Below are 25,988 nucleotides of genomic sequence, written 5' to 3' on the forward strand. Positions count from 1 at the left end.
TCCATCGAACCTTCGACTCGGCAAACCTGCAAGAAAGCACCACTCCCTGCTCAATACACAGTGTTTCGGGGAATTCACCCCTCATCAGTTGAGCTTGAGTAGGCTGAGGAAGATTGTGCCTGAAGAGCACCACTTATATAGTGCTCTCCAGGCACGACCATCACCAGGGATACAAACTTACAGAGACGCTCCGTTTTCAGCGCGACAAACACCTCGTGAGCACCAGATAGCAGCGTGAGTCAGTGTCGCTCCTGGACGGTGAGACAGACGTCGAGGACCCTCGGTCATTCGCAACGCTGTCACCTCCAAACCAACTAGTCGCAAGCCCGCGCTGGGCACAACAGTACGAAGTAGTGGTTGCGACCTCGGCGATGATTTGTAAGAAAAGGGTTTGCTCCCCACACCGGAGCTCGCGCTATTCCGCCGACTTTACTTGACACTTGACTGACTCACGACTGCCATCCAGAGCACACGAGAAGTCCATCGAACCTTCGACTCGGCAGACCTGCAAGAATGCACCACTCCCTGCTCAATACACAGTGTTTCGGGGAGTTCACCCCTCATCAGTTGAGCTTGAGTAGGCTGAGGAAGATTGTGCCTGAACAGCACCACTTATATAGTGCTCTCCAGGCACGACCATCACCAGGGATACAAACTTACAGAGACGCTCCGTTTTCAGCGCGACAAACACCTCGTGAGCACCAGATAGCAGCGTGAGTCAGTGTCGCTCCTGGACGGTGAGACAGACGTCGAGGACCCTCGGTCATTCGCAACGCTGTCACCTCCAAACCAACTAGTCGCAAGCCCGCGCTGGGCACAACAGTACGAAGTAGTGGTTGCGACCTCGGCGATGATTTGTAAGAAAAGGGTTTGCTCCCCACACCGGAGCTCGCGCTATTCCGCCGACTTTACTTGACACTTGACTGACTCACGACTGCCATCCAGAGCACACGAGAAGTCCATCGAACCTTCGACTCGGCAAACCTGCAAGAAAGCACCACTCCCTGCTCAATACACAGTGTTTCGGGGAATTCACCCCTCATCAGTTGAGCTTGAGTAGGCTGAGGAAGATTGTGCCTGATGAGGGGTGAATTCCCCGAAACACTGTGTATTGAGCAGGGAGTGGTGCTTTCTTGCAGGTTTGCCGAGTCGAAGGTTCGATGGACTTCTCGTGTGCTCTGGATGGCAGTCGTGAGTCAGTCAAGTGTCAAGTAAAGTCGGCGGAATAGCGCGAGCTCCGGTGTGGGGAGCAAACCCTTTTCTTACAAATCATCGCCGAGGTCGCAACCACTACTTCGTACTGTTGTGCCCAGCGCGGGCTTGCGACTAGTTGGTTTGGAGGTGACAGCGTTGCGAATGACCGAGGGTCCTCGACGTCTGTCTCACCGTCCAGGAGCGACACTGACTCCCCGCTGCTATCTGGTGCTCACGAGGTAATTGTCGCGCTGAAAACGGAGCGTCTCTGTAAGTTTGTATCCCTGGTGATGGTCAAGCCTGGAGAGCACTATATAAGTGGTGCTCTTCAGGCACAATCTTCCTCAGCCTACTCAAGCTCAACTGATGAGGGGTGAATTCCCCGAAACACTGTGTTTTGAGCAGGGAGTGGTGCTTTCTTGCAGGTTTGCCGAGTCGAAGGTTCGATGGACTTCTCGTGTGCTCTGGATGGCAGTCGTGAGTCAGTCAAGTGTCAAGTAAAGTCGGCGGAATAGCGCGAGCTCCGGTGTGGGGAGCAAACCCTTTTCTTACAAATCATCGCCGAGGTCGCAACCACTACTTCGTATTATTATTATTATTATTATTATAGGCTTTTCCGCGTTGGCATCGCCAAGCAAGCTTGGCTAGCCTTCGCATAAGCTGCTCCATAATGATGAGACGAAACAATGAATGCATGTATATACAATCTAGGGCAGAACCAAGGTTGAGGATATTTTTGAAGAAAGCTGCAAGTTGTATTGAGGAACACAATGTTGCAAACTCTACGAAAGTAAACTGCAAGAAATGTTTTGGGGTTGTTCTCATGATTATTGTAGTCACAGGTTGTGTTAGTAGCATTAAAGGTTGTGTTTTCACAGGTATATCGTTTACATTCCTATTCTTTTACAGGATAATATTTTCACAAAATATGTTAGTCAATGAGTTATGTTATAGTACACCGTACAGCCATGCAGCTGCCACACGTGGAAGCAGTATTAGGCTTTGATGTATGCTTTTATCACATTGCTGCATAGGTCTTTCCAGTCTTGTCGTGACTGGGCGATGGCATGGAGGTTCTCGAGTTGCTCACGTTTCTTGAGTGACCCCCCCCCCCCCCTACGCTGCAGGTCCTGGTGCAGACTCAGTGGCAGAGTGGTACGTGGCCGGCCCCGCCAGGTGGCTGCAGATCTTCGGTTTTCGAAGTATGCTGCCATCATAAAGCGTGCTGGTACATCGTCATCTAGTCTCAGGACATGGCCAAAGAACCGCCACCTCGCTCTCACAATGGGTTTCCCTAGGGGCTGGGAGTTGGTGCGGTTATACAGCTCGATATTTTTGATGAATTGAGGGTACTTGATCCCCACGACTGTTTTGCAATCATAGCCAGCAATCGCATGTCATCACTTACATTCAAAATCAACATAATTTTGCGAATCGACCTTTTTTTCAGCATCACTTTTCAACGAGGACGAAGCAAAGTCGGCCAAACGAAGCCCAGAGGAAGAAAACCACCCTCTCCACTTCACCATCACCATACTGACATAGATACGAGACGAAACAACTAAAAAATCCACAAGAAAACTGATCGGTCATCATCGCGCTGACTTTGGTCTGAGAATTTCTATCACGATCAAAAATGTACGAGGAGCACTCAAAATAAGCTAATCCTGTTTCAAGACACAAAAGTCGACTCTCCACTTTCAAACCAGGAACCAGACATACCAGTGGTCCTCTCCAGCTGCTCCACGAGCGCGGGAAATGTTCACCAAGGGGCGCAGAGCAGCATCCATTCCAGAAAAAGAGCTAAAATACGAGTGAGACTGCATGACTGAGTACATGAGTACATGCATGAGTACATGCAGAAAAAAGTCAATTTCAGTTTCTGCTCCAAACAGCAACTTGCTTCGACTAGCTACAAAGATTACACCAAAGGATCAAACAACAACCGTTTTCTTCAGTTTTTTGACAGGTGGCTGGCTTCCTTGTGCTTGGCCCAGCACGCCAAAAATCACACCTCAGAGGAGCACAAAAATTACAACTCCCAGATGTCCTCGATTGCTGGCCATGTGACGTCTGTGGAATACTTCTAATCGATTGATGACATTGCTTGGGACTCACCATGTTGAGCAATTTTACAGGAGTATTGGTGTGATTACTGCATTGTATAGCTTGACACGTATGGTCTCTCTCACCTGCGAGCCTCTCACCCACAGTGGCCAAAGCCTTTGAAACTCACCTGTGGCCAGCTGCATACGCCGAGATATATCTTCCCTGTCACCCAGTAATCCCTCGTGGCTCACTCCGGCACTAAGAATTCAGTTAAAGCACAAGCGAGACTCTCACATCCAGTACAAGAAGTGCCCTACTCCTGACAAGCTCACCCATTACAAATCTGAGCCCGGAATATGTCTCGCACATTTTCGCTGCCCTCACCTTCCCCTCTTTGGTCCTATGTAACCATGAACCTTCGAAGTTGGAAGGCTGTTGGTTTGCGCGCTGGAGATGTGTTAGAGCTAGGTATCGGGTCGCTGAATGTCTCAGTAGCCTGTCAGTTTTGTGCCCTATTATAGCACTTTTTGACTATTAATCATCTCGTTACCGTCGTGGGCAGTTGCTGCATAACTCGTTCTCATGTGTTTCTTCTCTTTTTTTACATTTTATTACTGGCTCCATATCCGAGTTTAGACTTTCTTTGAGTGCCGACTTTTGAAAAAATAATCTTTCTCTTTTGGCAATATGCTTTGGTTCTGCAAGAGTGCTCAATGCTTGATTCTGGCAGAGCGGCGTACACAAAGGCACACAATGAAAACCTTGGCAAATTAATTCTGTTGTGACTCAGAGTTTCATGGCTGAACCAATCATCAGACAATGATAATGGAATAGGAGGCAACGCTGGTATATGTAAGTGGAGAGAGGTGTGATAATACGATAGGGAGAGGAGTAATTGCGTGAATGTTTCTGCTGGCCACCCCTATAACATAGACAGCTATGACCGCTGCGGGTTTTTGACGCGTGATTGCAGGAGTTTGTGTGCGCTTAGATTTGTCATACGAACACAGATGCCTGTTTATGCGTGTGGACATGTGTCTATAGGTGTGTGTATATGCGTTTGTGCGTGTGTTTGTTCGTGTGCGAGTTGGGGTGTTGTGGGTGGGTGGGTATATGTGTGTGCGTGCGCCCGTGTGCAAGTTAGGGTGATGTGGGTGGGTGTATGTGTGTGTGTGTGTGTGTTAGTGTGTGCGTGTATGTGTGTATGTGTGTGGGTGTTACTATGTGCGTGCGTGTTAGTATGTGTGTGTGTTTGGGTGTGGTGTGTGAGCGAGATTAAGCGCATACTTGTTTAAGCTAGACCTGCGCCTACTGCATCTGCCTCTGAAATAGCCTGTCCCTGTATACATTCACGCGATTACTCCTCTCGCTATCGTATTATCACACCTCTCTCCACTTACATATACCAGCGCTGGCTCCTATTCTATTATCGTTGTCTGATAATTGGTTCATCCATGAAACTCTGAGTCACAACGGAATTAATTTTCCAGGGTTTTCATTGTGTGCCTTTGCGTCTATTGTATAAATAATAATAATCCTTAGTCATAACTCGTAACAGTTTGTCTTTCTCCTCTGAGACGCCAAATAAAGTAATACGAAATTCTTCCAGGAAGTGATGTACATCCTATCAAAATTATACTTTGTTCTCCCAGAGATTTGAGAGGTAATCATCTTGTTCACCTACCTGCCGGACTGTTCAACGCCACAACCAAATTACAAAAGCTGTAAGTCATGTTGTGCATGTACCGTAAAAAGCGTTTTTGGCGTAGTTCTGTTCTTTTGAGATGTGGCAAATGGGATTTCGGGATTTGGCATTTCGCTAATTGATCTCATGTACCCTCCCCCACCCCTTATGACCTGAATCTGACGCAGCTTGTGGAAGACTTTTCCAGGTAGAACTCCGTATTGGAAGCAAAGAGCTGAGCAAAGAGCTCGTTTTCACGAATGGAAGCCTCTTCATTCGTGGCACGCTCCGAATCCGTCAGGTACACATTTTTTGCAAGGTACACATGTTTTGCCAGGTACACATTTTTTCCCTTGGTTCCATGATCCATGCACGTGTGCGCAAACACACCCGTACGCCAAGCTACCGGCCGTATTCGTAGTCGCCATGCACATTTGCTTCACGACTTGCGAAACCTGAATTCAGTTTTCAACGAAACGATTACGAGACGAATCAAACTTTCGTTTCGCATTCGATTCGTAGCAAATGCGAAAGGTCCCTAATGTGATACACCAGAGATTTAAGTCGCAATAGTTACTTCTACGTTGTGTTTTAGTTCCAAACCATAATTCAAGAGCGTCCTAAAACGGCTACTGAACTCTAACTACCAGTGGAAAGACCAGTCCTTTTCTCCAAGGACTAACAGCAAAGACCAGTCCTTTTCTCCAAGGACAAACAGCAAAAGGCCCCAGCCAGCCAGAAAAGGATACGAGAAATAAAATGTGGAATACTACCGTACTGCGCAGCGGAGCGCAGAAGAACCGCGCGAGCGGGTACGTGACATAAATGAAGTGTGAGCAGGACTAGAGTACGATTTATGTTACAGTTCAAGCTGACGGAACACGTGCAGTGCTACACCGTAGCCGTGTACCACGTGGAAGCAAACAGAAGTAGAGGAGACACGGGATAGTAGACATGAACTCAGGGTCAAACTTATAAGCGTGTAACGTGAATGCATGCAGTATAATTATGGAGACCAGAGAAAGACACAGAGCTCAGTGCGTACCAAGTACTACACACTTAACTCGTACACTTGAATGTCACGACACTCCCAGCGGAAAGAGAAAAACAAAACAAAGGATGAAGTAGAGAAGCATGCCTTGCCGTAGCTGCTGTTGGATCATGTTGTCGTATTTGACCTTGAGTTCCTGCTCGGCCTGCTAGGCGCTTAGATAGAGACCGGAAATGACCAAGTGCGACACCAAAGTTGTCTGGCAGTAGATGGGCATTGGATTGCCAGGGCCAGCTGACTTCATACCTCTGACCGTCAAACGTTACAGTGGAGTTGAATTGCTGCATGGCTAGGTCGTTGTTCGTCAGATCGGCTGAATCCTGGTTGCCAATGCAGTCTAAGTCGCACAGATCTGGAATGGTGCACGACTCGGGAGTCGCATCACTTAAAGAAACTATAGCTGGCATGGCTGTGCTGCTTATCGGTGCAGCTGAGGGCTTGGAGTGACGTGTTCGGCCAGTCACTACAAAACCGACTGTGGTGGGCAGAAGCTGCAGTCCTGACGGAAGTCTTCTGGTGCTCCCCATCATAAACTCCCAGTGGAAATCTGTACTGATCAAGACGTCTATCTGACGGTCGACTTCTTGCAGGTTGATAGTGTCCGCCAAGTTGTCTGTACCCAGTTCTTGGAATGCCATGATATCCGCTGCTGGGATACCCTGCTGAGAGATAGTGTTGGTGATATGTGGCAACACACTGGCTTCGATTTGTTTCGATGAGCCATCCTTCAATCGCAGACCAAGACCCGCAACTCGGACCTTCCGTTGCGTCTTCCTTGCATGACCAAAGGTAGATAAAGAGAGCCACTCATAGCGTGCCGCATCTGCTGGAATGGTGTCAGCCAACTTTTCTGTCAGATAAGAGCTCTGACTGGCAGAATCGAAGAGACCTGTCGCCATGACTGTGGAGCCGTCTGCACTCTCAATCGGAACTCTCGCTGTTTGCAGGTACACATCACCACTTGCGATAGACGACTGAAGTGCAGCAGTGGGCTGCGTTTGAGGGGCTGCTGTGTCAGCAGCTATGACGACACTGGTTGATGCTGCACTAGCCGTTGTTGTGCTAGATGCTGGTGCCTTGTGAGCCACAGGTTGATCAGCTACCAGGTTGGTACTGTTGCCAGATTTCTGTTGAGATTCAGGGCAGATCGTGACATGATGGTGACCCATGCGAGAACACACATTACACTTGTGGGTGGCCTTGCACTGAGTTGACCGGTGCCCTGTGCGCAAACACACAAAGCAACGCTCCTGTTCAATCAGTTGTTCTTTCCGCTGTGCTACTGTTGCGTATTTCGTGCAGCTCTTGTCTAGGTGAGGTCCGCCGCAGAATGCACATCCTCTCATATTGCTGGCAATCCAGTCACCACCGCGAAGTGTCGTTAGGCCACACGTTTTCATTTCTATGTTTCTGGTCACCCGCGCGCATACGATTCAGGAGTCTGGAAGAAAAAAAGAAAACACACTGTGCTGCACTGACTGTGCATGTGAGGACCAGCACACTCAAGAACATGTACATAATGTGGCCTGGCCTGCGCGACACTTGATGCAAGGATGGCATTTTGTGCGCAATCTAGCTGCACATGCACAGATTGTGACAGAAGCTCCTACCACATACCTGTACTACTAGTAGTTGCTAACTATGGATGCTGTTTTGCATGGTGTATTGGTAGATTTTAGTGTGAACAAAGGTCTAATGAACTTTTTTTTATTTTTCGGTCATTTTTTTATTTTTTTCCACCTCTCGCATACGTTTTTAGATTTTCAGGTGACGAGAAACATAGAAATAAAAACGTGTGGCCTTATACCTGAAGTCTCATTATGTGTCACAGTTGGATAGGACTTTGCTCTGGGCATGAAATTTATGTCGTTATTCGCAAATTGTCGTTATATCCGCAGTGGTTATTAGCAAAGTTGACTGTCGTAGGTTTTGAAGTTGAGGCATTTCTCAAGGGTGTACAAGTTAGTATGACTGTATAGAATAAATGAGTGTGGAGTCATTCTATCCTACAAAAATATACTTTCCTTCCCTTGTGACCTTTCCGAACCTGAGCCTTCCAAGTTGGAACGTGGTTGGCTTTCGCCTTGGAGAAGTGTTCGAGCTAGGTGGCAGGCTTCTGTACGACCATCCTTGTATACAACGCCTTCCTTGAATACAAGCCCGGGGCAGGGGGTGATTGAAAAATACAAGACGGTGTCCTATTGAAAGACCGGGCCTACTAAATGAGTCTTACGAACGTGCTCAAACTGTGGGGGAAATAGAAGACAGTGCTCAAACTGTGTAGAAGAAAATGGAAGAACGGGGGTAAAACTGTGTGGCGAAAAATAGAAGACTGGGGTCAAACTGGTTTGAAAGAAGAAAAGACCGTCCTCGAATACAAGACCGTCCTCAATTATAAGTCCGGGTTAGGACAAGAGTTTGAAAAAATGGTAGCCCAGCCTACTATTTTGGGGAAATACGGTAGTATGACTGTATAGAAGAATGGAGGAGTCATTCTATCCAACAAAAATATGCTTTCCTACACTCTTGGACATGTCCGAACCTGAGCCTTTCAAGTTCGAAATTTGTTGGCTTGCGCCTTGGAGAAGTGTTCGAGCTAGGTGTCAGGTTGCTGAATGTCTCCGTACTCCTTGTAAGTTTTGTGCCATTTTGTCGCACTCGCTGCCTGCATATGATCTGGTCACGTTGGTGGACTGTTTGTCATAACTCGTAACATGTTGTCCTCTCCTCTGTTACCACAATTATTAAATTGGCTCCTTAACCGAGTAAAACTATTTAAAATCATAAATTTTTATTGTTTTACTTATTAAGCTTCCGTGGAGATAAAAATGTAATCAACGCAATAAATAGAGTAAGCTGCGCACTCAGTACAAACACCATAAGCAAAACTTGTTTTCTTGTAAATAAAGAAGCTTGTTCCTAAACGTTTTCGTCGCAATCTCATCAGAGGATTACTGGCAAATCAACAATAGCTCTTAACTCAATATATATACGCACAATGCAAGTAATAATTTAGACCCTAACTTAGAGCTGAAAGAAACATTACACCATTCAACGATATCAGGCGACAACAGATGCGATAAATTCACCACTAGAAAGTTAACATGCAACCACAAACGAGAACTACAGATCTAAATTCAAAAACAATTTCAAAGTAAGCAAATTCTTTTTCTGCCTACACAAAATCGGCTTGGTGGTAAAAATGTAGATAGACTCCAATACACGCAAATACCTTTGACTACGTGAACGAGACCAAACAGAAAAGCAATCATCAGCATAACTAGAACGACAATCACTATTCTGAACAAGATGGTTGGCAACAGCAAATTCATACACCCTAACAACACTACTAGAACCAGTACATACTTTGGAATTACTTCCTCCGCGTCATCGAAATTGTCGCAGTTTGACTAGTGACTTGTCATTTGTTACTGTCAACTCCACAAGCTAAGCCATTCAAAACTTATTACACAGAATGATAGTCTGAAGACCAGAGTAACGTTCCAGGACAGTTGCACTGAGAGTTTTCATGCAGAGATAAAGTCCTCGTCGTCGCTGATGTCAATGGACGCAAAAATATCGTTCCGAAATATTTCAAGGAAGGTTGAAAGTTGGTCGCGCCTCATCTCAAACGCTTTGACTTCCTCCACAGGACAAGAGCTGCTTGGCTTGTCGTCTGCTAGCTCTGGATGATTTCTACCTCACCACCAACGAAGCCTAGTAAGAATACACGATCGTTGCGAGGTCGGTTGATTACCGTCGGCGGAATCAACTCGATCTTGAAATGAACTTTTTTTAGCCTTGGCATGCCCATTTATTTTAGCTGTGTAGTCACAGCTCATGCAGGTAAGTGTACTATCACATCCAACGCGCCCTCTTTTTCAGCATCACTGGTATACCATGGTGCGGCACCTGCGCGTGCATCACTAGCACTACGTGTAGAGTCTACACGGCTCTTACAGGTACAATCATGTACTGAGTGTCTCAGCCAGAGCGACAAATTTTATCGCTGTTGCAGGCATTTAGTTTGCTGACCCCTCGATGTTTCTCCAAGCGCTGTCACTTGTTCCACGAAGTCATTCTCACCCCAGCTAAGGTAAAACAGTGATGAGGCTTGAGTGAATGGCCATAAGCACGAGAAATGTGCATGCTTCAACGCCTGACTGATCTCAGCGAGTCGAAATTTCCATCGCAGCGACATGAGCGAAGAAATTGCGTCTAATTCAAAAATTCCAGCTTCCAATGACAGAAAATATAACTCTGCCGTCACCCTTTACTGATGACTATCGCCTATGTCCGATTCCTTGCCTCTGGTACAAGTGCTGGTGAGTAAATACCCCGTTTTATATCAAAAGTCAAACTGCGACAATTTCGATGACGCGGAGGAAGTACGTGACAATGAAACCGACCTGACATTCCTTGCCGCTACTGCCAATCCAGACGAGGCCGATGTTGATGTCAGTACCAAAGGCACCTCCAGTCGCAGTACCAATCTTTGGGGGACGACCTCGTCTAGGCCTTGACGACAGTGCCTCCACAGGCATAACGTGAAGAGGTACATGCTGGTGGATCCGTGCCTCCAGGTGCTGGAGGGTCCTACCCACATACCGGCTCTCACATTGCCGGCACTCGAAGTTGTAAATAAGATGTGATAATTCATTATCAATTTGTCTGACTATACACTTTCGTCTGCTGAGAAAGAGCTGCTATGCCGAGGTATGAGTTTCGGTTTGCCGCCTAAAACTAACCGAGAAGAGGTTATGGCTGATTTTGAGGTATTTTATGATCGCCTGTCCTCATCACTACCGAAGACAAACAGATCAGCGTCGGTGTGCGCAACCTCTCTGGCTGACATTGCGAACCAATACATCCAGTCTAGCAATGACATGACATGTTTTACACTAACCCGTGAACATTTTAGAGTACGGAAAGAATTGCGGAGTAACAACAACATTGTAATAACCAAACCTGACAAAGGAAGGGCTACCGTCATTATAAACAAGCATGACTACATCACGAAGACACATACCATTCTGAACGATAGTTCGAAGTTTACTGTAATGGGGCCAATTGAGACACATGATAAAAACGGCTAAAATAGAGGAACAATTATGCAACTATTTCAAAGAGTTAGTATTGCTGAAGCAGATCACGCAGACTGAGTCGGATTCATTTAGTCCAATTGGTTCTGCGCAACCGCGCATGTATGGCTAACCCAAAATTCACAAGGCTGGTTGTCCAGTTCGTCCGATTTTGTCCATGTGTGGTTTACCGCAGTACAAAGTGTCGAGGTGGATTTGTCGTTTGTTACAGCCTGTTCTCGACATGTACAGTATATATGCAGTCAAGGATAGTTTTGAGTTTGCCGGCTTTTTGCATGATAACGAATTCCCGGAGACATTCTTTATGTTCTCGTTTGATGTTGGGAGTCTTTTCACGAACGTACCTTTGGATTTTACGATTGATATTTGCTGTGGTGCTATGTCCCGTGGTAATGTAGGTTCTCCTGTTACTATCGAAGAGACAAACTTTCGCCGTCTTATGAATATGGTTACGTCTGGCGTTGAATTTTCGTTTGAGAATGTTATGTATCGTCAGATAGATGGTGTCGCGATGGGTTCACCGTTGGGTCCAGTTCTTGCAAATATATCTGTGGGTTACTGCGAATCATTGGTCCCCAAATGTAAATGGTCTGCGGTGTATTGTCGTTTTGTTGACGATAGTTGGTCCTACTTTCAGTCTCGGAACGACGCGCAGGAGTTTCTTGAATTATTGAATAAGCTGCACCCGTCACTGAAGTTTACTTGTGAGTTTGAATCGGCTAGTAAATTGTCCTTCTTGGACGTTCTTGTAGAGAAGTCTGGTATGGGTGGTGTAATTACATCAGTGTACCGGAAACCAACGTTCACCGGCTTGTACATTGTTTGGGACTCGTTTACTCCGAGGTCGTACAAAATTAATCTCGTTCGTAATCTAGTGGATCGTGCTCGTCGATTATGTTCGCCTTCAAAGTTGGATGAGGAGCTGGAGCGGCTACGCACTTTGTTTCGTTTAAATGGGTACCCGGAATATGTGATATCTAAATATGTCGTAGTTAGTACACTGGTTGGAGCGAAGGAAGTGTCCTCCGAAGCCACTCCGGTGTATCTTCGTTTGCCTTGGAAGGGTGAAGCTGTTTCCCGTACCATGCAACGTCGAGTTAAGTCAGCTGTAGAATCGAATTTTCGTAATGTTAGTGTCCGGTTCGTCTACACAACAGCTCGTGCCTTCATGGTGAAGAAGGATGTCCTACCCACTCTTAAATTATGATTGATAATTTCGCGGTCCGGAGACCACGGAGGTCGACTGCAAATTATTCAACCTTAGTATATGCTAGAAATGGCCAAGGCCCACGTGGAGCATCGAAGGAGAACAGAAGCCAGAAGCTAAACGGAACACAATCTCGAGACAGGGATGAACTAAGGACAGTGGGACGGGACAGACGTAGGAAGGAGAACACAGATGGTACCAGACGACTGACTGGTGGTGAATATGAGTTGGGTGATGATGCGGCGGATGACGAAGATACAGATGATGACGAGGCGGGTGATGACGAGTCGGCGGATGACGACGAGGCGGATGACGATGAGACGGCTGGTGGTGATGGTGATAAAACGGACGAGGAGGAGTCAGGTGGCAGCGAAGGTGCTGGAGCTGATGAGGATGAGATTCGTAAGAAGTCAGCTGTGGACTTACATTAATTTTGTTATCTCTATATAACTAGCGGGAAACACCCATTCATTGCGAACACCAGCAATTACCAACTCCAACTAAAGTGTTACTTCCCGCCCTTGCGCCAAACCAGCACGTGCTAACTCTAGCCTGATCGCCCGTTTTCCGTTTTAGTGTAAACGGTTCAAAACGATTTTCCGTTCTCGTGTAAAAGATTTGAAAACGATTCGAGACCAGCCCGTTTTCGTTACGTTTCGTTTCGTTTCATTTTGTCTTTGTGTAAACGCAGCCTTCTTCCCGTAGCTATGAAAAAGATGGGGTACATGGACCGCACAGCATCATCAAAGACAGCTCGTCACCTTATTCAAATAGGGCTTTTTCCTGCAAATTCATAACGTGGTTGTCAAAACTTTGTTCTCACGGTACCCAGTGACCAATAAACGGTAATGGTGTGAGAGAGGAGGAAGAGTGATCATCGGAAAATTGGGTGAGCAGGGACTAGTGAATAGGTGTATGGGCAGGGTGGTCGCTACACGAGCATACGGAGTTTTGCAACAGCAGGGATATCTGGGATTTGAAGAGAGTGCCAGAAGGGATTTCGCGAAGCTGGGTGGACAATCAATTTTAAAAGTAATGAAGGACATTGTACAGGCAGAATGGAGACAGGGATCAGTCCTTTGTAGCTAGTCGAAGCAGGTTGCTGTTTGGAGCAGAAACTGAAATTGACTTTTTTCTGCATGTACTCATGCATGTACTCATGTACTCAGTCATGCAGTCTCACTCGTATTTTAGCTCTTTTTCTGGAATGGATGCTGCTCTGCGCCCCTTGGTGAACATTTCCCGCGCTCGTGGAGCAGCTGGAGAGGACCACTGGTATGTCTGGTTCCTGGTTTGAAAGTGGAGAGTCGACTTTTGTGTCTTGAAACAGGAGTAGCTTATTTTGAGTGCTCCTCGTACATTTTTGATCGTGATAGAAATTCTCAGACAAAAGTCAGCGCGATGATGATCGATCAGTTTTCTTGTGGATTTTTTAGTTGTTTCGTCTCGTATCTATGTCAGTATGGCGATGGTGAAGTGGACAGGGTGATTTTCTTCCTCTGGGCTTCGTTCGGCCGACTTTGCTTCGTCCTCGTTGAAAAGTGATGCTGAAAAAAGGTCGATTCGCAAAATTATGTTGATTTTGAATGTAAGTGATGACATGCGATTGCTGGCTATGATTGCAAAACAGTCGTGGGGATCAAGTACCCTCAATTCATCAAAAATATCGAGCTGTATACACGCACCAACTCCCAGCCCCTAGGGAAAACCATTGTGAGAGCGAGGTGGCGGTTCTTTGGCCATGTCCTGGGACTAGATGACGATGTACCAGCACGCTTTATGATGGCAGCATACTTCGAAAACCCAAGATCTGCAGCCACCTGGCGGGGCCGGCCACGTACCACTCTGCTACTGAGTCTGCACCAGGACCTGCAGCGTATGGGGGGTCACTCAAGAAACGTGAGCAACTTGAGAACCTCCATGCCATCGCCCAGTCACGACAAGACTGGAAAGACCTATGCAGCAATGTGATAAAAGCATACATCAAAGCCTAATACTGCTTCCACCTGTGGCAGCTGCATGGCTGTACGGTGTACTATAACATAACTCATTGACTAACATATTTTGTGAAAATATTATCCTGTAAAAGAATAGGAATGTAAACGATATACCTGTGAAAACATAACCTTTAATGCTATTAACACAACCTGTGACTACAATAATCATGAGAACAACCCCAAAACATTTCTTGCAGTTTACTTTCGTAGAGTTTGCAACATTGTGTACCTCAATACAACTTGCAGCTTTCTTCAAAAATATCCTCAAATTTGGTTCTGTCCTAGATTGTATATACATGCATTCATTGTTTCGTCTCATCATTAAGGAGCAGCTTATGCGAAGGCTAGCCAAGCTTGCTTGGCGATGCCAACGCGGAAAAGCCTATAATAATAATAATACTGCCAACAATTGACTGGAAGAACACACCCGCCGTGATCGACTGGTTCGAGGGGCCGGAGGAAAAGCAAAACTGTGTTTTTGTATGTTTTGATGTCGTGCAGTTCTACCCATCTATCTCGGAGGAACTACTATTAACGTCGTTGGAGTTTGCCAGAGGCTTCACGTCGGTGTCTTCGGAGGACCAGGAAACAATCCTCCATGCACGGAAGTCCCTGCTATTCGGCCTCGGGAAAGAGTGGATGAAGAAGGGAAGCGGAGTATTCGATGTGACGATGGGATGCTATGACGGTGCTAAAGTCTGTAAGTTGGTCGGTACGCTGGCCCTTGCCAAACTATCCGAGGTGTACATCGGCAGTGACATCGGACTCTACCGCAACGATGGGCTGGCAGTATTCCGGAACGTATCGGGACCAGAAGTGAACAGGATCAGAAAGCACATGACCAAAGTTTTCAACAGCCTAGGACTAAAAATTACCATCCAGAAAACCTGACATCAGTCGACTTCCTAGACATCACGCTGGACCTACGCACTGGCAAATACCGTCCATATCGGAAGCCCAATGACCGGCTACTGTATTTCCATCACAAATCCAACCTCCCCCCGATCATCATCCAGAATTTGACCTCTTCCATCAGCCGGTGACTAACAGACATATCAACGGATCAAGAGACATTCCAGGACGCATTTCAAATGTACAACAATGCGCTCAGAGACAGCGGGTACAATGAGACCGTCCAGTTCTCACAGGAACGGAAGAGTGGGAAAAGGAAGAGACAAAGGAAGAGACACCGGAATATCACATGGTTTAACCCACCGTTCAGTACGAATGTGTCCACAAACATTGGTCAGCGATTCCTGCAACTCGTCAGCAAGCACTTCCACAAAGGATGCAAATTATACAAGATATTTAACCGGAACATGCTAAAGCTCAGTTACAGCTGCAGGCCAAATGTCGCCACCATCATCAAGCAACACAACAATAGTATCCTCCGCAGCGACCACCAGAATAAGACCAAGGATGTGAGAACCTGCCACTGCCATGTCAAAAATGATTGCCCCTTGGAAGGAAACTGTCTAGCATCGAGCATTGTGTACAGGGCACATGTAACCGGCAGCGACATGAAGGAGTACACTGGATTAACGGAAGACACGATTCAATGGTCATCAACATACTTCGAAGTACTATTCGCCACAAGAAGCAAGAGACCTCAACGAGACTGTCCAGACCCATCTGGAGACTGAAGGATGAAAACAAACCTTACAGTATCAGGTGGTCCGTTGTGAGGAGAGCCGCCCCATACTCCAACATCTCGAAGCGCTGCAACCTGTGTCTGGCCGAGAAGCTAGAGATTGCCTGGGCCGACAAGACCCGCTCCCTCAACAAGAGGTCAGAGCTTGTGTCCAAGTGTCGTCATGAAAACAAGTTCAGTTCTACCTCTGTAACTTTGCCCGCGAGGTCAAGTGAATCTAGCTGGCAGTCCCGCTGCCTAGTGTGTATGTGTGTGTGTGTGTGTTAGTGTGTGCGTGTATGTGTGTATGTGTGTGGGTGTTACTATGTGTGTGCGTGTTAGTATGTGTGTGTGTGTGTTTGGGTGTGGTGTGTGAGCGAAATTAAGCGCGTACTTGTTAGTGCTAGACCTGAGCCTACTGCATCTGCCTCTGAAATAGCCTGTCCCTGTATACATTCACGCGATTACTCCTCTCGCTATCGTATTATCACACCTCTCTCCACTTAGCGCTGGCTCCTATTCTATTATCGTTGTCTGATAATTGGTTCATCCATGAAACTCTGAGTCACAACGGAATTAATTTGCCAAGGTTTTCATTGTGTGCCTTTGTGTCTATTGTATAAATAATAATAATCCCTAGTCATAACTCGTAACAGGTTGTCTTTCTCCTCTTAAACGCCAAATAAAGTAATAAAGTAATACAAAATTCTTCCAGGAAGTGATGTACATCCTATCAAAATTATACTTTGTTCTCCCAGAGATTTGAGAGACAATCGTCTTCTTCACCTACCTGCCGGACTGTTCAACGCCACAACCAAATTACAAAAGCTGTAAGTCATGTTGTGCATGTACCGTAAAAAAGCGTTTTTGGCGTAGTTCTGTTCTTTTGAGATGTGGCAAATGGGATTTCGGGATTTGGCATTTCGCTAATTGATCTCATGTACCCTCCCCCACCCTTTATGACCTGAATCTGACGCCGCTTGTGGAAGACTTTTCCAGGTAGAACTCCGTATTGGAAGCAAAGAGCTGAGCAAAGAGCTCGTTTTCACGAATGGAAGCCTCTTCATTCGTGGCACGCTCCGAATCCGTCAGGTACACATTTTTTTGCAAGGTACACATGTTTTGCCAGGTACACATTTTTTCCCGTTGGTTCCATGATCCATTCACGTGTGCGCGAACACACCCGTGCGCCAAGCTACCGGCCGTATTCGTAGTTGCCATGCACATTTGCTTCACGACTTGCGAAACCTGAATTCAGTTTTCAACGAAACGATTACGAGTAGGGGTGAAACGAACGAACGAAAGTTCGAACATTCGTTCGAAAAATTTGAAACGAACGAACGAAATCGCAAGATTGATAAACGAACACAGCAAGCAAGCATAAAGATCGCTTGTGACTAGATCACAAAGAAGCCGCGGAGGTTGGGAGATCGCGAGCTTGCACGCTGATCGACTGCGTCTGCCTTGATGATCACTTGAAGCAAGTTGAAGGAGTTGAGTGTAGCGTCGGGACAAAGTTTCTGGAATTATTTCACGGCTTTGTCTTCGTTTGAGGTAGATTTGTATTCGTAGTGAAAGGATTCGAGTCGCTTGCCTTGTGACATCTGTTCCTGAAAGCAAACGTTCACTCGTTGCAATCATGTCAAAACGTTCGAGCCTTTCATCGCGGTCCGGAGTTAGAGTGGAATTTGATAAAGTGGTCGGGAAAGACGAAGTCCTTTTCTCAATTTCAAAAAGGTTCTATCACACAGCAGAGCGACGACGAGCAATCTTCGTACCCACCTCAAGAAGTACCATTCTCCTGCTCTGACGACCTGAGCTAGCGATGAGAAAAAACTCTCGTCCGGACGATGGTGATGGACTTTGCAGCTAAGCTAGCTGCAAAACCCTGTGATTCAGCGCAGGCGGGCGCGATGAAAAATTATTGCTGTTCTGGCAGTGTACGTGTATCATGCGGTCACTGAGCATTCTCGCTTTCTCAGTGATTCTGGCCACTGGTTCTAGAGCTAGCTTACATGTAGATGTACATGCATGATCACAGTGTTTGTTTAGCATCACACCATCAATACTGAACTGTGGCCAGCCAAGTAGAGAGAACGCCTATACTGACAGACTGTCTTCAAAACAAATTCATCCATGAAATACATACCTGTAATGGAGAATGTTCGTTCGAGTTCGTTCGTTAGTGTGAGAGTTCGTTCGTATTCAAAATTCGATGTTCGTTTCACCCCTAATTACGAGACGAATCAAACTTTCGTTTCGCATTCGATTCGTAGCAAATGCGAAAGGTCCCTAATATGATACACCAGAGATTTAAGAGACAATAGTTACTTCTACATTGTGTTTTAGTTCCAAACCATAATTCAAGAGCGTCCTAAAAACGGTTTCTGAATTCTAACTACCAGTGGAAAGACCAGTCCTTTTCTCCAAGGACTAACAGCAAAGACCAGTCCTTTTCTCCAAGGACAAACAGCAAAAGGCCCCAGCCAGCCAGAAAAGGATACGAGAAATAAAATGTGGAATACTACCGTACTGCGCAGTGGAGCGCAGAAGAACCGCGCGAGCGGGTACGTGACATAAATGAAGTGTGAGCAGGACTAGAGTACGATTTATGTTACAGTTCAAGCTGATGGAACACGTGCAGTGCTACACCGTAGCCCTGTACCACGTGGAAGCAAACAGAAGTAGAGGAGACACGGGATAGTAGACATGAACTCAGGGTCAAACTTATAAGCGTGTAACGTGAATGCATGCAGTATAATTATGGAGACCAGAGAAAGACACAGAGCTCAGTGCGTACCAAGTACTACACACTTAACTCGTACACTTGAATGTCACGACACTCCCAGCGGAAAGAGAAAAACAAAACAAAGGATGAAGTAGAGAAGCATGCCTTGCCGTAGCTGCTGTTGGATCATGTTGCCGTATTGACCTTGAGTTCCGGCTCGGCTGCTAGGCGCTTAGATAGAGACCGGAAATGACCAAGTGCGACACCAAAGTTGTCTGGCAGTAGATGGGCATTGGATTGCCAGGGCCAGCTGATTTCATACCTCTGATCGTCAAACGTTACAGTGGAGTTGAATTGCTGCATGGCTAGGTCGTTGTTCGTCAGATCGGCTGAATCCTGGTTGCCAATGCAGTCTAAGTCGCACAGATCTGGAATGGTGCACGACTCGGGAGTTGCATCAGTTAAAGAAACGATAGCTGGCACGGCTGTGCTGCTTATCGGTGCAGCTGAGGGCTTGGAGTGACGTGTTCAGCCAGTCACCACAAAACCGACTGTGGTGGGCAGAAGCTGCAGTCCTGACGGAAGTCTTCTGGTGCTCCCTATCATAAACTCCCAGTGTAAATCTGTACTGATCAAGACGTCTATCTGACGGTCGACTTCTTGCAGGTTGATAGTGTCCGCCAAGTTGTCTGTACTCAGTTCTTGGAATGCCATGATATCCGCTGCTGGGATACCCTGCTGAGAGATAGTGTTGGTGATATGTGGCAACACACTGGCTTCGATTTGTTTCGATGAGCCATCCTTCAATCGCAGACCAAGACCCGCAACTCGGACCTTCCGTTGCGTCTTCCTTGCATGACCGAAGGTAGATAAAGAGAGCCACTCATAGCGTGCCGCATCTGCTGGAATTGTGTCTGCCAACTTTTCTGTCAGATAAGAGCTCTGACTGGCAGAATCGAAGAGAACTGTCGCCATGACTGTGGAGCCGTCTGCACTCCCAATCGGAACTCTCGCTGTTTGCAGGTAAACATCACCACTTGCGATAGACGACTGAAGTGCAGCAGTGGGCTGCGTTTGAGGGACTGCCGTGTCAGCAGCTATGACGACACTGGTTGATGCTGCACTAGCCGTTGTTGTGCTAGATGCTGGTGCCTCGTGAGCCACAGGTTGATCAGCTACCAGGTTGGTACTGTTGCCAGATTTCTGTTGAGATTCAGGGCAGATCGTGACATGATGGTGACCCATGCGAGAACACACATTACACTTGTGGGTGGCCTTGCACTGAGTTGACCGGTGCCCTGTGCGCAAACACACAAAGCAACGCTCCTGTTCAATCAGTTGTTCTTTCCGCTGTGCTACTGTTGCGTATTTCGTGCAGCTCTTGTCTAGGTGAGGTCCGCCGCAGAATGCACATCCTCTCATATTGCTGGCAATCCAGTCACCACCGCGAAGTGTCGTTATACCTGAAGTCTCATTATGTGTCACAGTTGGATAGGACTTTGCTCTGGGCATGAAATTTATGTCGTTATTCGCAAATTGTCGTTATATCCGCAGTGGTTATTAGCAAAGGTGTCCTATTGAAAGACCGGGCCTACTAAATGAGTCTTACGAACGTGCTCAAACTGTGGGAGAAATAGAAGACAGTGCTCAAACTGTGTAGAAGAAAATGGAAGAACGGGGGTAAAACTGTGTGGCGAAAAATAGAAGACCGGGGTCAAACTGGTTTGAAAGAAGAAAAGACCGTCCTCGAATACAAGACCGTCCTCAATTATAAGTCCGGGTTAGGACAAGAGTTTGAAAAAATGGTAGCCCAGCCTACTATTTTGGGGAACTACGGTAGTATGACTGTATAGTAGAATGGAGGAGTCATTCTATCAAACAAAAATATGCTTTCCTACACTCTTGGACATGTCCGAACCTGAGCCTTTCAAGTTCGAAATTTGTTGGCTTGCGCCTTGGAGAAGTGTTCGAGCTAGGTGTCAGGTTGCTGAATGTCTCCGTACTCCTTGTAAGTTTTGTGCCATTTTGTCGCACTCGCTGCCTGCATATGATCTGGTCACGTTGGTGGACTGTTTGTCATAACTCGTAACATGTTGTCCTCTCCTCTTGATAAGAAGAGCCTCTATTTAGCACTGAGTTCTGCTTCTTTTGGTGCGGGACGGGCATTGTTCTACTATGCAACAATTGCGCGTGTATTATGTCCGTGTTGCAAGCTTTGTACGCTGCTTGTTCAGGACTCACCTTCACTACTATACAATATTTGCCATTATGCCAGATTACGCTGGCACTTGCAGTGCACTTATTATTTCTTGTTTCTATATGCTTGAGTTGTATCTGTCGCGTATCTTTCTTGGCTCGATATGAGCTCGTTTATAGCTGTAGCCACCCTGTCCACGCCGGCAGGGGGTTGCATGGGTCCATGACCTTTACGTTTCCGGCGTTTGTACATTTCTGTTGTACCAGCGCTGCTGCTAATTTGTCGTAGGTTGCGTATATGGCCCTGCATGTGCCGTACGCGCGGCGCTTTCTTTGCTTTTGATATTGCTGTTGCTCCCTGCTTGGGGAGTTGTCGTGAGAGAAAGAGGGTCTTGTTCTTTTTACCTCAGCCGTGAGAGGTTTGCATTTTCTTTGCTTTCGCGATGAGTTATCAAAGTTAGTTGACAATAAGAAAAGATCAACGTTGTCGTGTGAGTTTTTGTCGAGAGCAAACTGGGCTCCGGGTTCGTCATCATCACCTCTGTTACCACAATTATTAAATTGGCTCCTGAACCGAGTAAAACTATTTAAAATCATAAATTATTATAAAATGGCAATAAATAAGATAAATTGTGCACTCATAACAACAGCAAAAAATGAAGAAAGTCAAGTTCCATAACGTTTTCTTGTGACTGTCATCAGTGGAACGCCGTCACATAAAAATGTGATAACTAAAACACACACTTATATACATGTAGCTAATAATTGAGCCCCGGCCAGCGAAAACCAGCACTTGTGTACTTGATATCAATCATCAAAATGTGACGTCAAAGTTTGGGACGCGCAGTGAGCTGGCTTTTGAAGATTCTTTTTCGATCGAGTGGGTGTCTTTGTTGTCAAAGGAGTTTCAAGTGTCTTCAAATGTCTCTGGTCAATTGATTTTAGCGCTACTTGAGAGCTCGTCACAGGGAGGTTGAGTTTCGACACAGCGATGGCGACAGGTGTCGCGACAAGGACTTAGGTCCAGAGTTGTCAGCGTGAGACTCCCTGTACGAATCGGCGCTGAAAGTTAGTTCGCGATCGGAATTATTTCTCTGGTGGCGATCTCGCTGAGTTTGTCCAGCAGTGGCGAGTCTCATATGCATAGCAACGAAGAGCCCTCATAAAATCGACACTGGATACTGGTGGCGACGATAGTGAGTGCTGGAGTAATAGCGACGGCGAGGAGAAGCTGAATGTCGACGCTGAGCGATCCGTATTTCTACATCGACAACAATGATGTTGCAGACACTGATGGAGGGCTTCTCACGGCGCAAAAAAGAGCGTAGTATTATCAGTACCCTACCTTACCAGACGACGCCAAGCTGGCTGCTGCCTGTGCTGAGAAAAGGGATCCCTAAAAAGTCAAACCGGCTGAACGCTTTGGGGCAACATCTTCACGTGCTACAAAACGCGAGTATTCGCTCATATCATTGAAATACAATTATGCTGAAATCATGGTCTGAGTGAAAGTGTGCAAGGGAGTGGATGTCAGTGGTATTGGTCAGTACATCTATCAGTATGGCAAGCTTTGGGACATTGCTCAAACTGCCACCACAGAGGTCCCTGCACACAATTTGGAAGGCCAGCCACCAATCATCGTTTTGCACTCTGGTGTTGTAAAGAAGGTAGTGGTGTACATGTATACGGAATATCGTCACACTTCTGAACTACTCATGCCTGCAGCACCAAGAGGGCAAGCCTGACTTGCATTCTATTTACTTACATGTACCTGTTCCACATCACAATCAGAAACTGTAGGATCAACTTGCATTGAGTCACTGGGCATGGATGCTGCGCCAACTGTACGGAATCTTGACCTGTGTGACTTCAAACTCTATTTTCCTTGCTTTCGCTTATCAGATTGTCACCAAACTTGATAACTTGAATGATTAATAGTGTAGAATCAATTTCGAGCAAAAAAATAATTTTTGAAAAAATTACACATGTTCAGGTTTCTGCTGGCTGGGGCTCAATTATGGTTTCAGGTAGAAATACAGCAGCTAACAGGTACAAAAAGCGAAGTTTGCACCTTTGCAATGTGTGAATATAGTGTATGTGAGAAACACACGCACCATTACATTCATTCACACAGTATCACATTCATCTGCCACTACCTTTCTCACATACACTATATTCACACATTGCAAAGGTGCAAACTTCGCTTTTTGTACCTGTTAGCTGCTGTATTTCTACCTGAAACCATATTAGCTACATGTATATAAGTGTGTGTTTTAGTTATCACATTTTTATGTGACGGCGTTCCACTGATGACAGTCACAAGAAAACGTTATGGAACTTGACTTTCTTCATTTTTTGCTGTTGTTATGAGTGCACAATTTATCTTATTTATTGCCATTTTACGACTATTGTCTCCTCGTCGATAGTTTAAATAAATTATTATTGTTTTACTTATTAAGCTTCTGTGGAGATGAAAATGTAATCAACGCAATAAATAGAGTAAGCTGCGCACTCAGTACAAACACCATAAGCACATCTTGTTTTCATGTCAATAAAGAAGCTTGTTCCTAAACGTTTTCGTCACCATCTCATCAGAGGATTACTGGCAAATCCACAATAGCTCTTAACTCAATATATATACGCACAATCCAAGTAATAATTTAGACCCTAACTAGCGCGATAAAATGAGAACTGAAAGAAACATTACACCATTCAACGATATCAGGTGACAACAGATGCGAAAAATTCACCACTAGAAAGTTACCATGCAACCACAAACGAGAACTACTGATCTAAATTCACAAACAATTTCAACGTAAACAAATTCTTTTTCTGCCTACACAAAATCGGCTTGGTGGTAAAAATGTAGATAGACTCCAATACACGCAAATACCTTTGACTACGTGAACGAGACCGAGCAGAAAAGCAATCATCAGCATAACTAGAACGACAATCGCTATTCTGAACAAGATGGTTGGCAACAGCAGATTCATACACCCTAACAACGCTACTAGAACCAGTACATACTTTGGAATTACGTGACAATGAAACCGACCTGACATTCCTCGCCGCTACTGCCAATCCAGACGAGGCCGATGTAGATGTCAGTACCAAAGGCACGTCCGTTACTGGCACTGCCTGCTGCGATTATGCTCCCTTTGACGTTCCAATGGCTGTTGATGTTGATGAAGAGGAGGGGGGAGATGAGGAAGACGCTGACGACGACGATGACGACAACCACGGAGACGATAAAGACTCTGCTAACCTCACCCTAGAGCGAGTCACTGGTCCCGCAGACACACCATCCGGTGGTTTCTTCGGTGGCCGGCCACGCTTTTTGCCACCGGAGGTGGACACACCGGATGACGGTACCAAGGAAGTCAAAGAAGACGAAACCGCAGATGCCAACGATGATGACGGGATAGGAGGAAGAGACGGTAAAGACGAAGGCAATGACGAACAAGCCGATGCTGACGAAGAAGACAACGACACCCCAGTGTGTTCCGTCCCCAGCGAGGGTGCACCTCCAGTCGCAGTACCAATCTTTGGGGGACGACCTCGTCTAGGCCTTGACGACCGTGCCACAACAGGCATAACGTGAAGAGGCACATGCTGGTGGATCCGTGCATCCAGGTGCTGAAGGGTCCTACCCACATACCGGCTCTCACATTGCCGGCACTCGAAGTTGTAAATAAGATGTGATAATTCATTATCAATTTGTCTGACTATACACTTTCGTCTGGTGAGAAAGAGCTGCTAGGCCGAGGTATGAGTTTCGGTTTGCCGCCTAAAACTAACCGAGAAGAGGTTATGGCTGATTTTGAGGTATTTTATGATCGCCTGTCCTCATCACTACCGAAGACAAACAGATCAGCGTCGGTGTGCGCAACCTCTCTGGCTAACATTGCGAACCAATACATCCAATCTAGCAATGACACGACATGTTTTACACTAACCCGTGAACATTTTAGTGTACGGAAAGAATTGCGGAGTAACAACAACATGAGTTAGTATTGCTGAAGCAGATCACGCAGACTGAGTCGGATTCATTTAGTCCAATTGGTTCTGCGCGACCGCGCATGTATGGCTTACCCAAAATTCACAAGGCTGGTTGTCCAGTTCGTCCGATTTTGTCCATGCGTGGTTCACCGCAGTACAAAGTGTCGAGGTGGATTTGTCGTTTGTTACAGCCTGTTCTCGACATGTACAGTATATATGTAGTCAAGGATAGTTTTGAGTTTGCCGACTTTTTGCATGATCACGAATTCCCGGAGACATTCTATATGTGCTCGTTTGATGTTGTGAGTCTTTTCACGAACGTACCTTTGGATTTTACGATTGATATTTGCTGTGATGCTATGTACCGTGGTAATGTAGGTTCTCCTGTTACTATCGAAGAGACGTACTTTCGCCGTCTTATGAATATGGTTACGTGTGGCGTTGAATTTTCGTTTGAGAATGTTATGTATCGTCAGATAGATGGTGTCGCGATGGGTTCACCGTTGGGTCCAGTTCTTGCAAATATATTTGTGGGTTACTGCGAATCATTGGTCCCCAAATGTAAATGGCCTGCGGTGTATTGTCGTTTTGTTGACGATAGTTGGTCCTACTTTCAGTCTCGGAACGACGCGCAGGAGTTTCTTGAATTATTGAATAAGCTGCACCCGTCACTGAAGTTTACTTGTGAGTTTGAATCGGCTGGTAAATTGTCCTTCTTGGACGTTCTTGTAGATACGTCTGGTAAGGGTGGTGTAATGACATCAGTGTACCGGAAACCAACGTTCACCGGCTTGTACATTGTTTGGGACTCGTTTACTGCGAGGTCGTACAAAATTAATCTCGTTCGTTATCTAGTAGATCGTGCTCGTCGATTATGTTCGCCTTCAAAGTTGGATGAGGAGCTGGAGCGGCTACGCACTTTGTTTCGTTTAAATGGGTACCCGGAATATGTGATATCAAAATATGTCATAGTTAGTACACTGGTTGGAGCGAAGGAAGTGTCCTCCGAGGCCACTCCGGTGTATCTTCGTTTGCCTTGGAAGGGTGAAGCTGTTTGCCGTACCATGCAACGTCGAGTTAAGTCAGCTGTAGAATCGGATTTTCTTAATGTTAGTGTCCGGTTCGTTTACACAACAGCTCGTGCCTTCATG

General features: G+C 46.1%; 1 protein-coding gene across 1 annotated transcript in view; it reads left to right on the forward strand.

Moving 5' to 3' along the window:
- LOC135821775 (leucine-rich repeat-containing protein 55-like) overlaps positions 1–25,988 on the forward strand; it is a 54,871-nt gene that overhangs the window by 23,589 nt on the left and 5,294 nt on the right. The window contains exons 4-5 of the mRNA XM_065334772.1: positions 4,896–4,967; positions 16,673–16,744. Of these exons, the coding sequence (XP_065190844.1) occupies positions 4,896–4,967; positions 16,673–16,744 (144 nt within the window). The remainder of the gene's footprint in view (positions 1–4,895; positions 4,968–16,672; positions 16,745–25,988) is intronic.

This window comes from Sycon ciliatum, chromosome 7 (assembly GCF_964019385.1).
Source record: "Sycon ciliatum chromosome 7, ocSycCili1.1, whole genome shotgun sequence".
In the NCBI taxonomy this organism is placed as follows: Eukaryota; Metazoa; Porifera; class Calcarea; order Leucosolenida; family Sycettidae; genus Sycon; species Sycon ciliatum.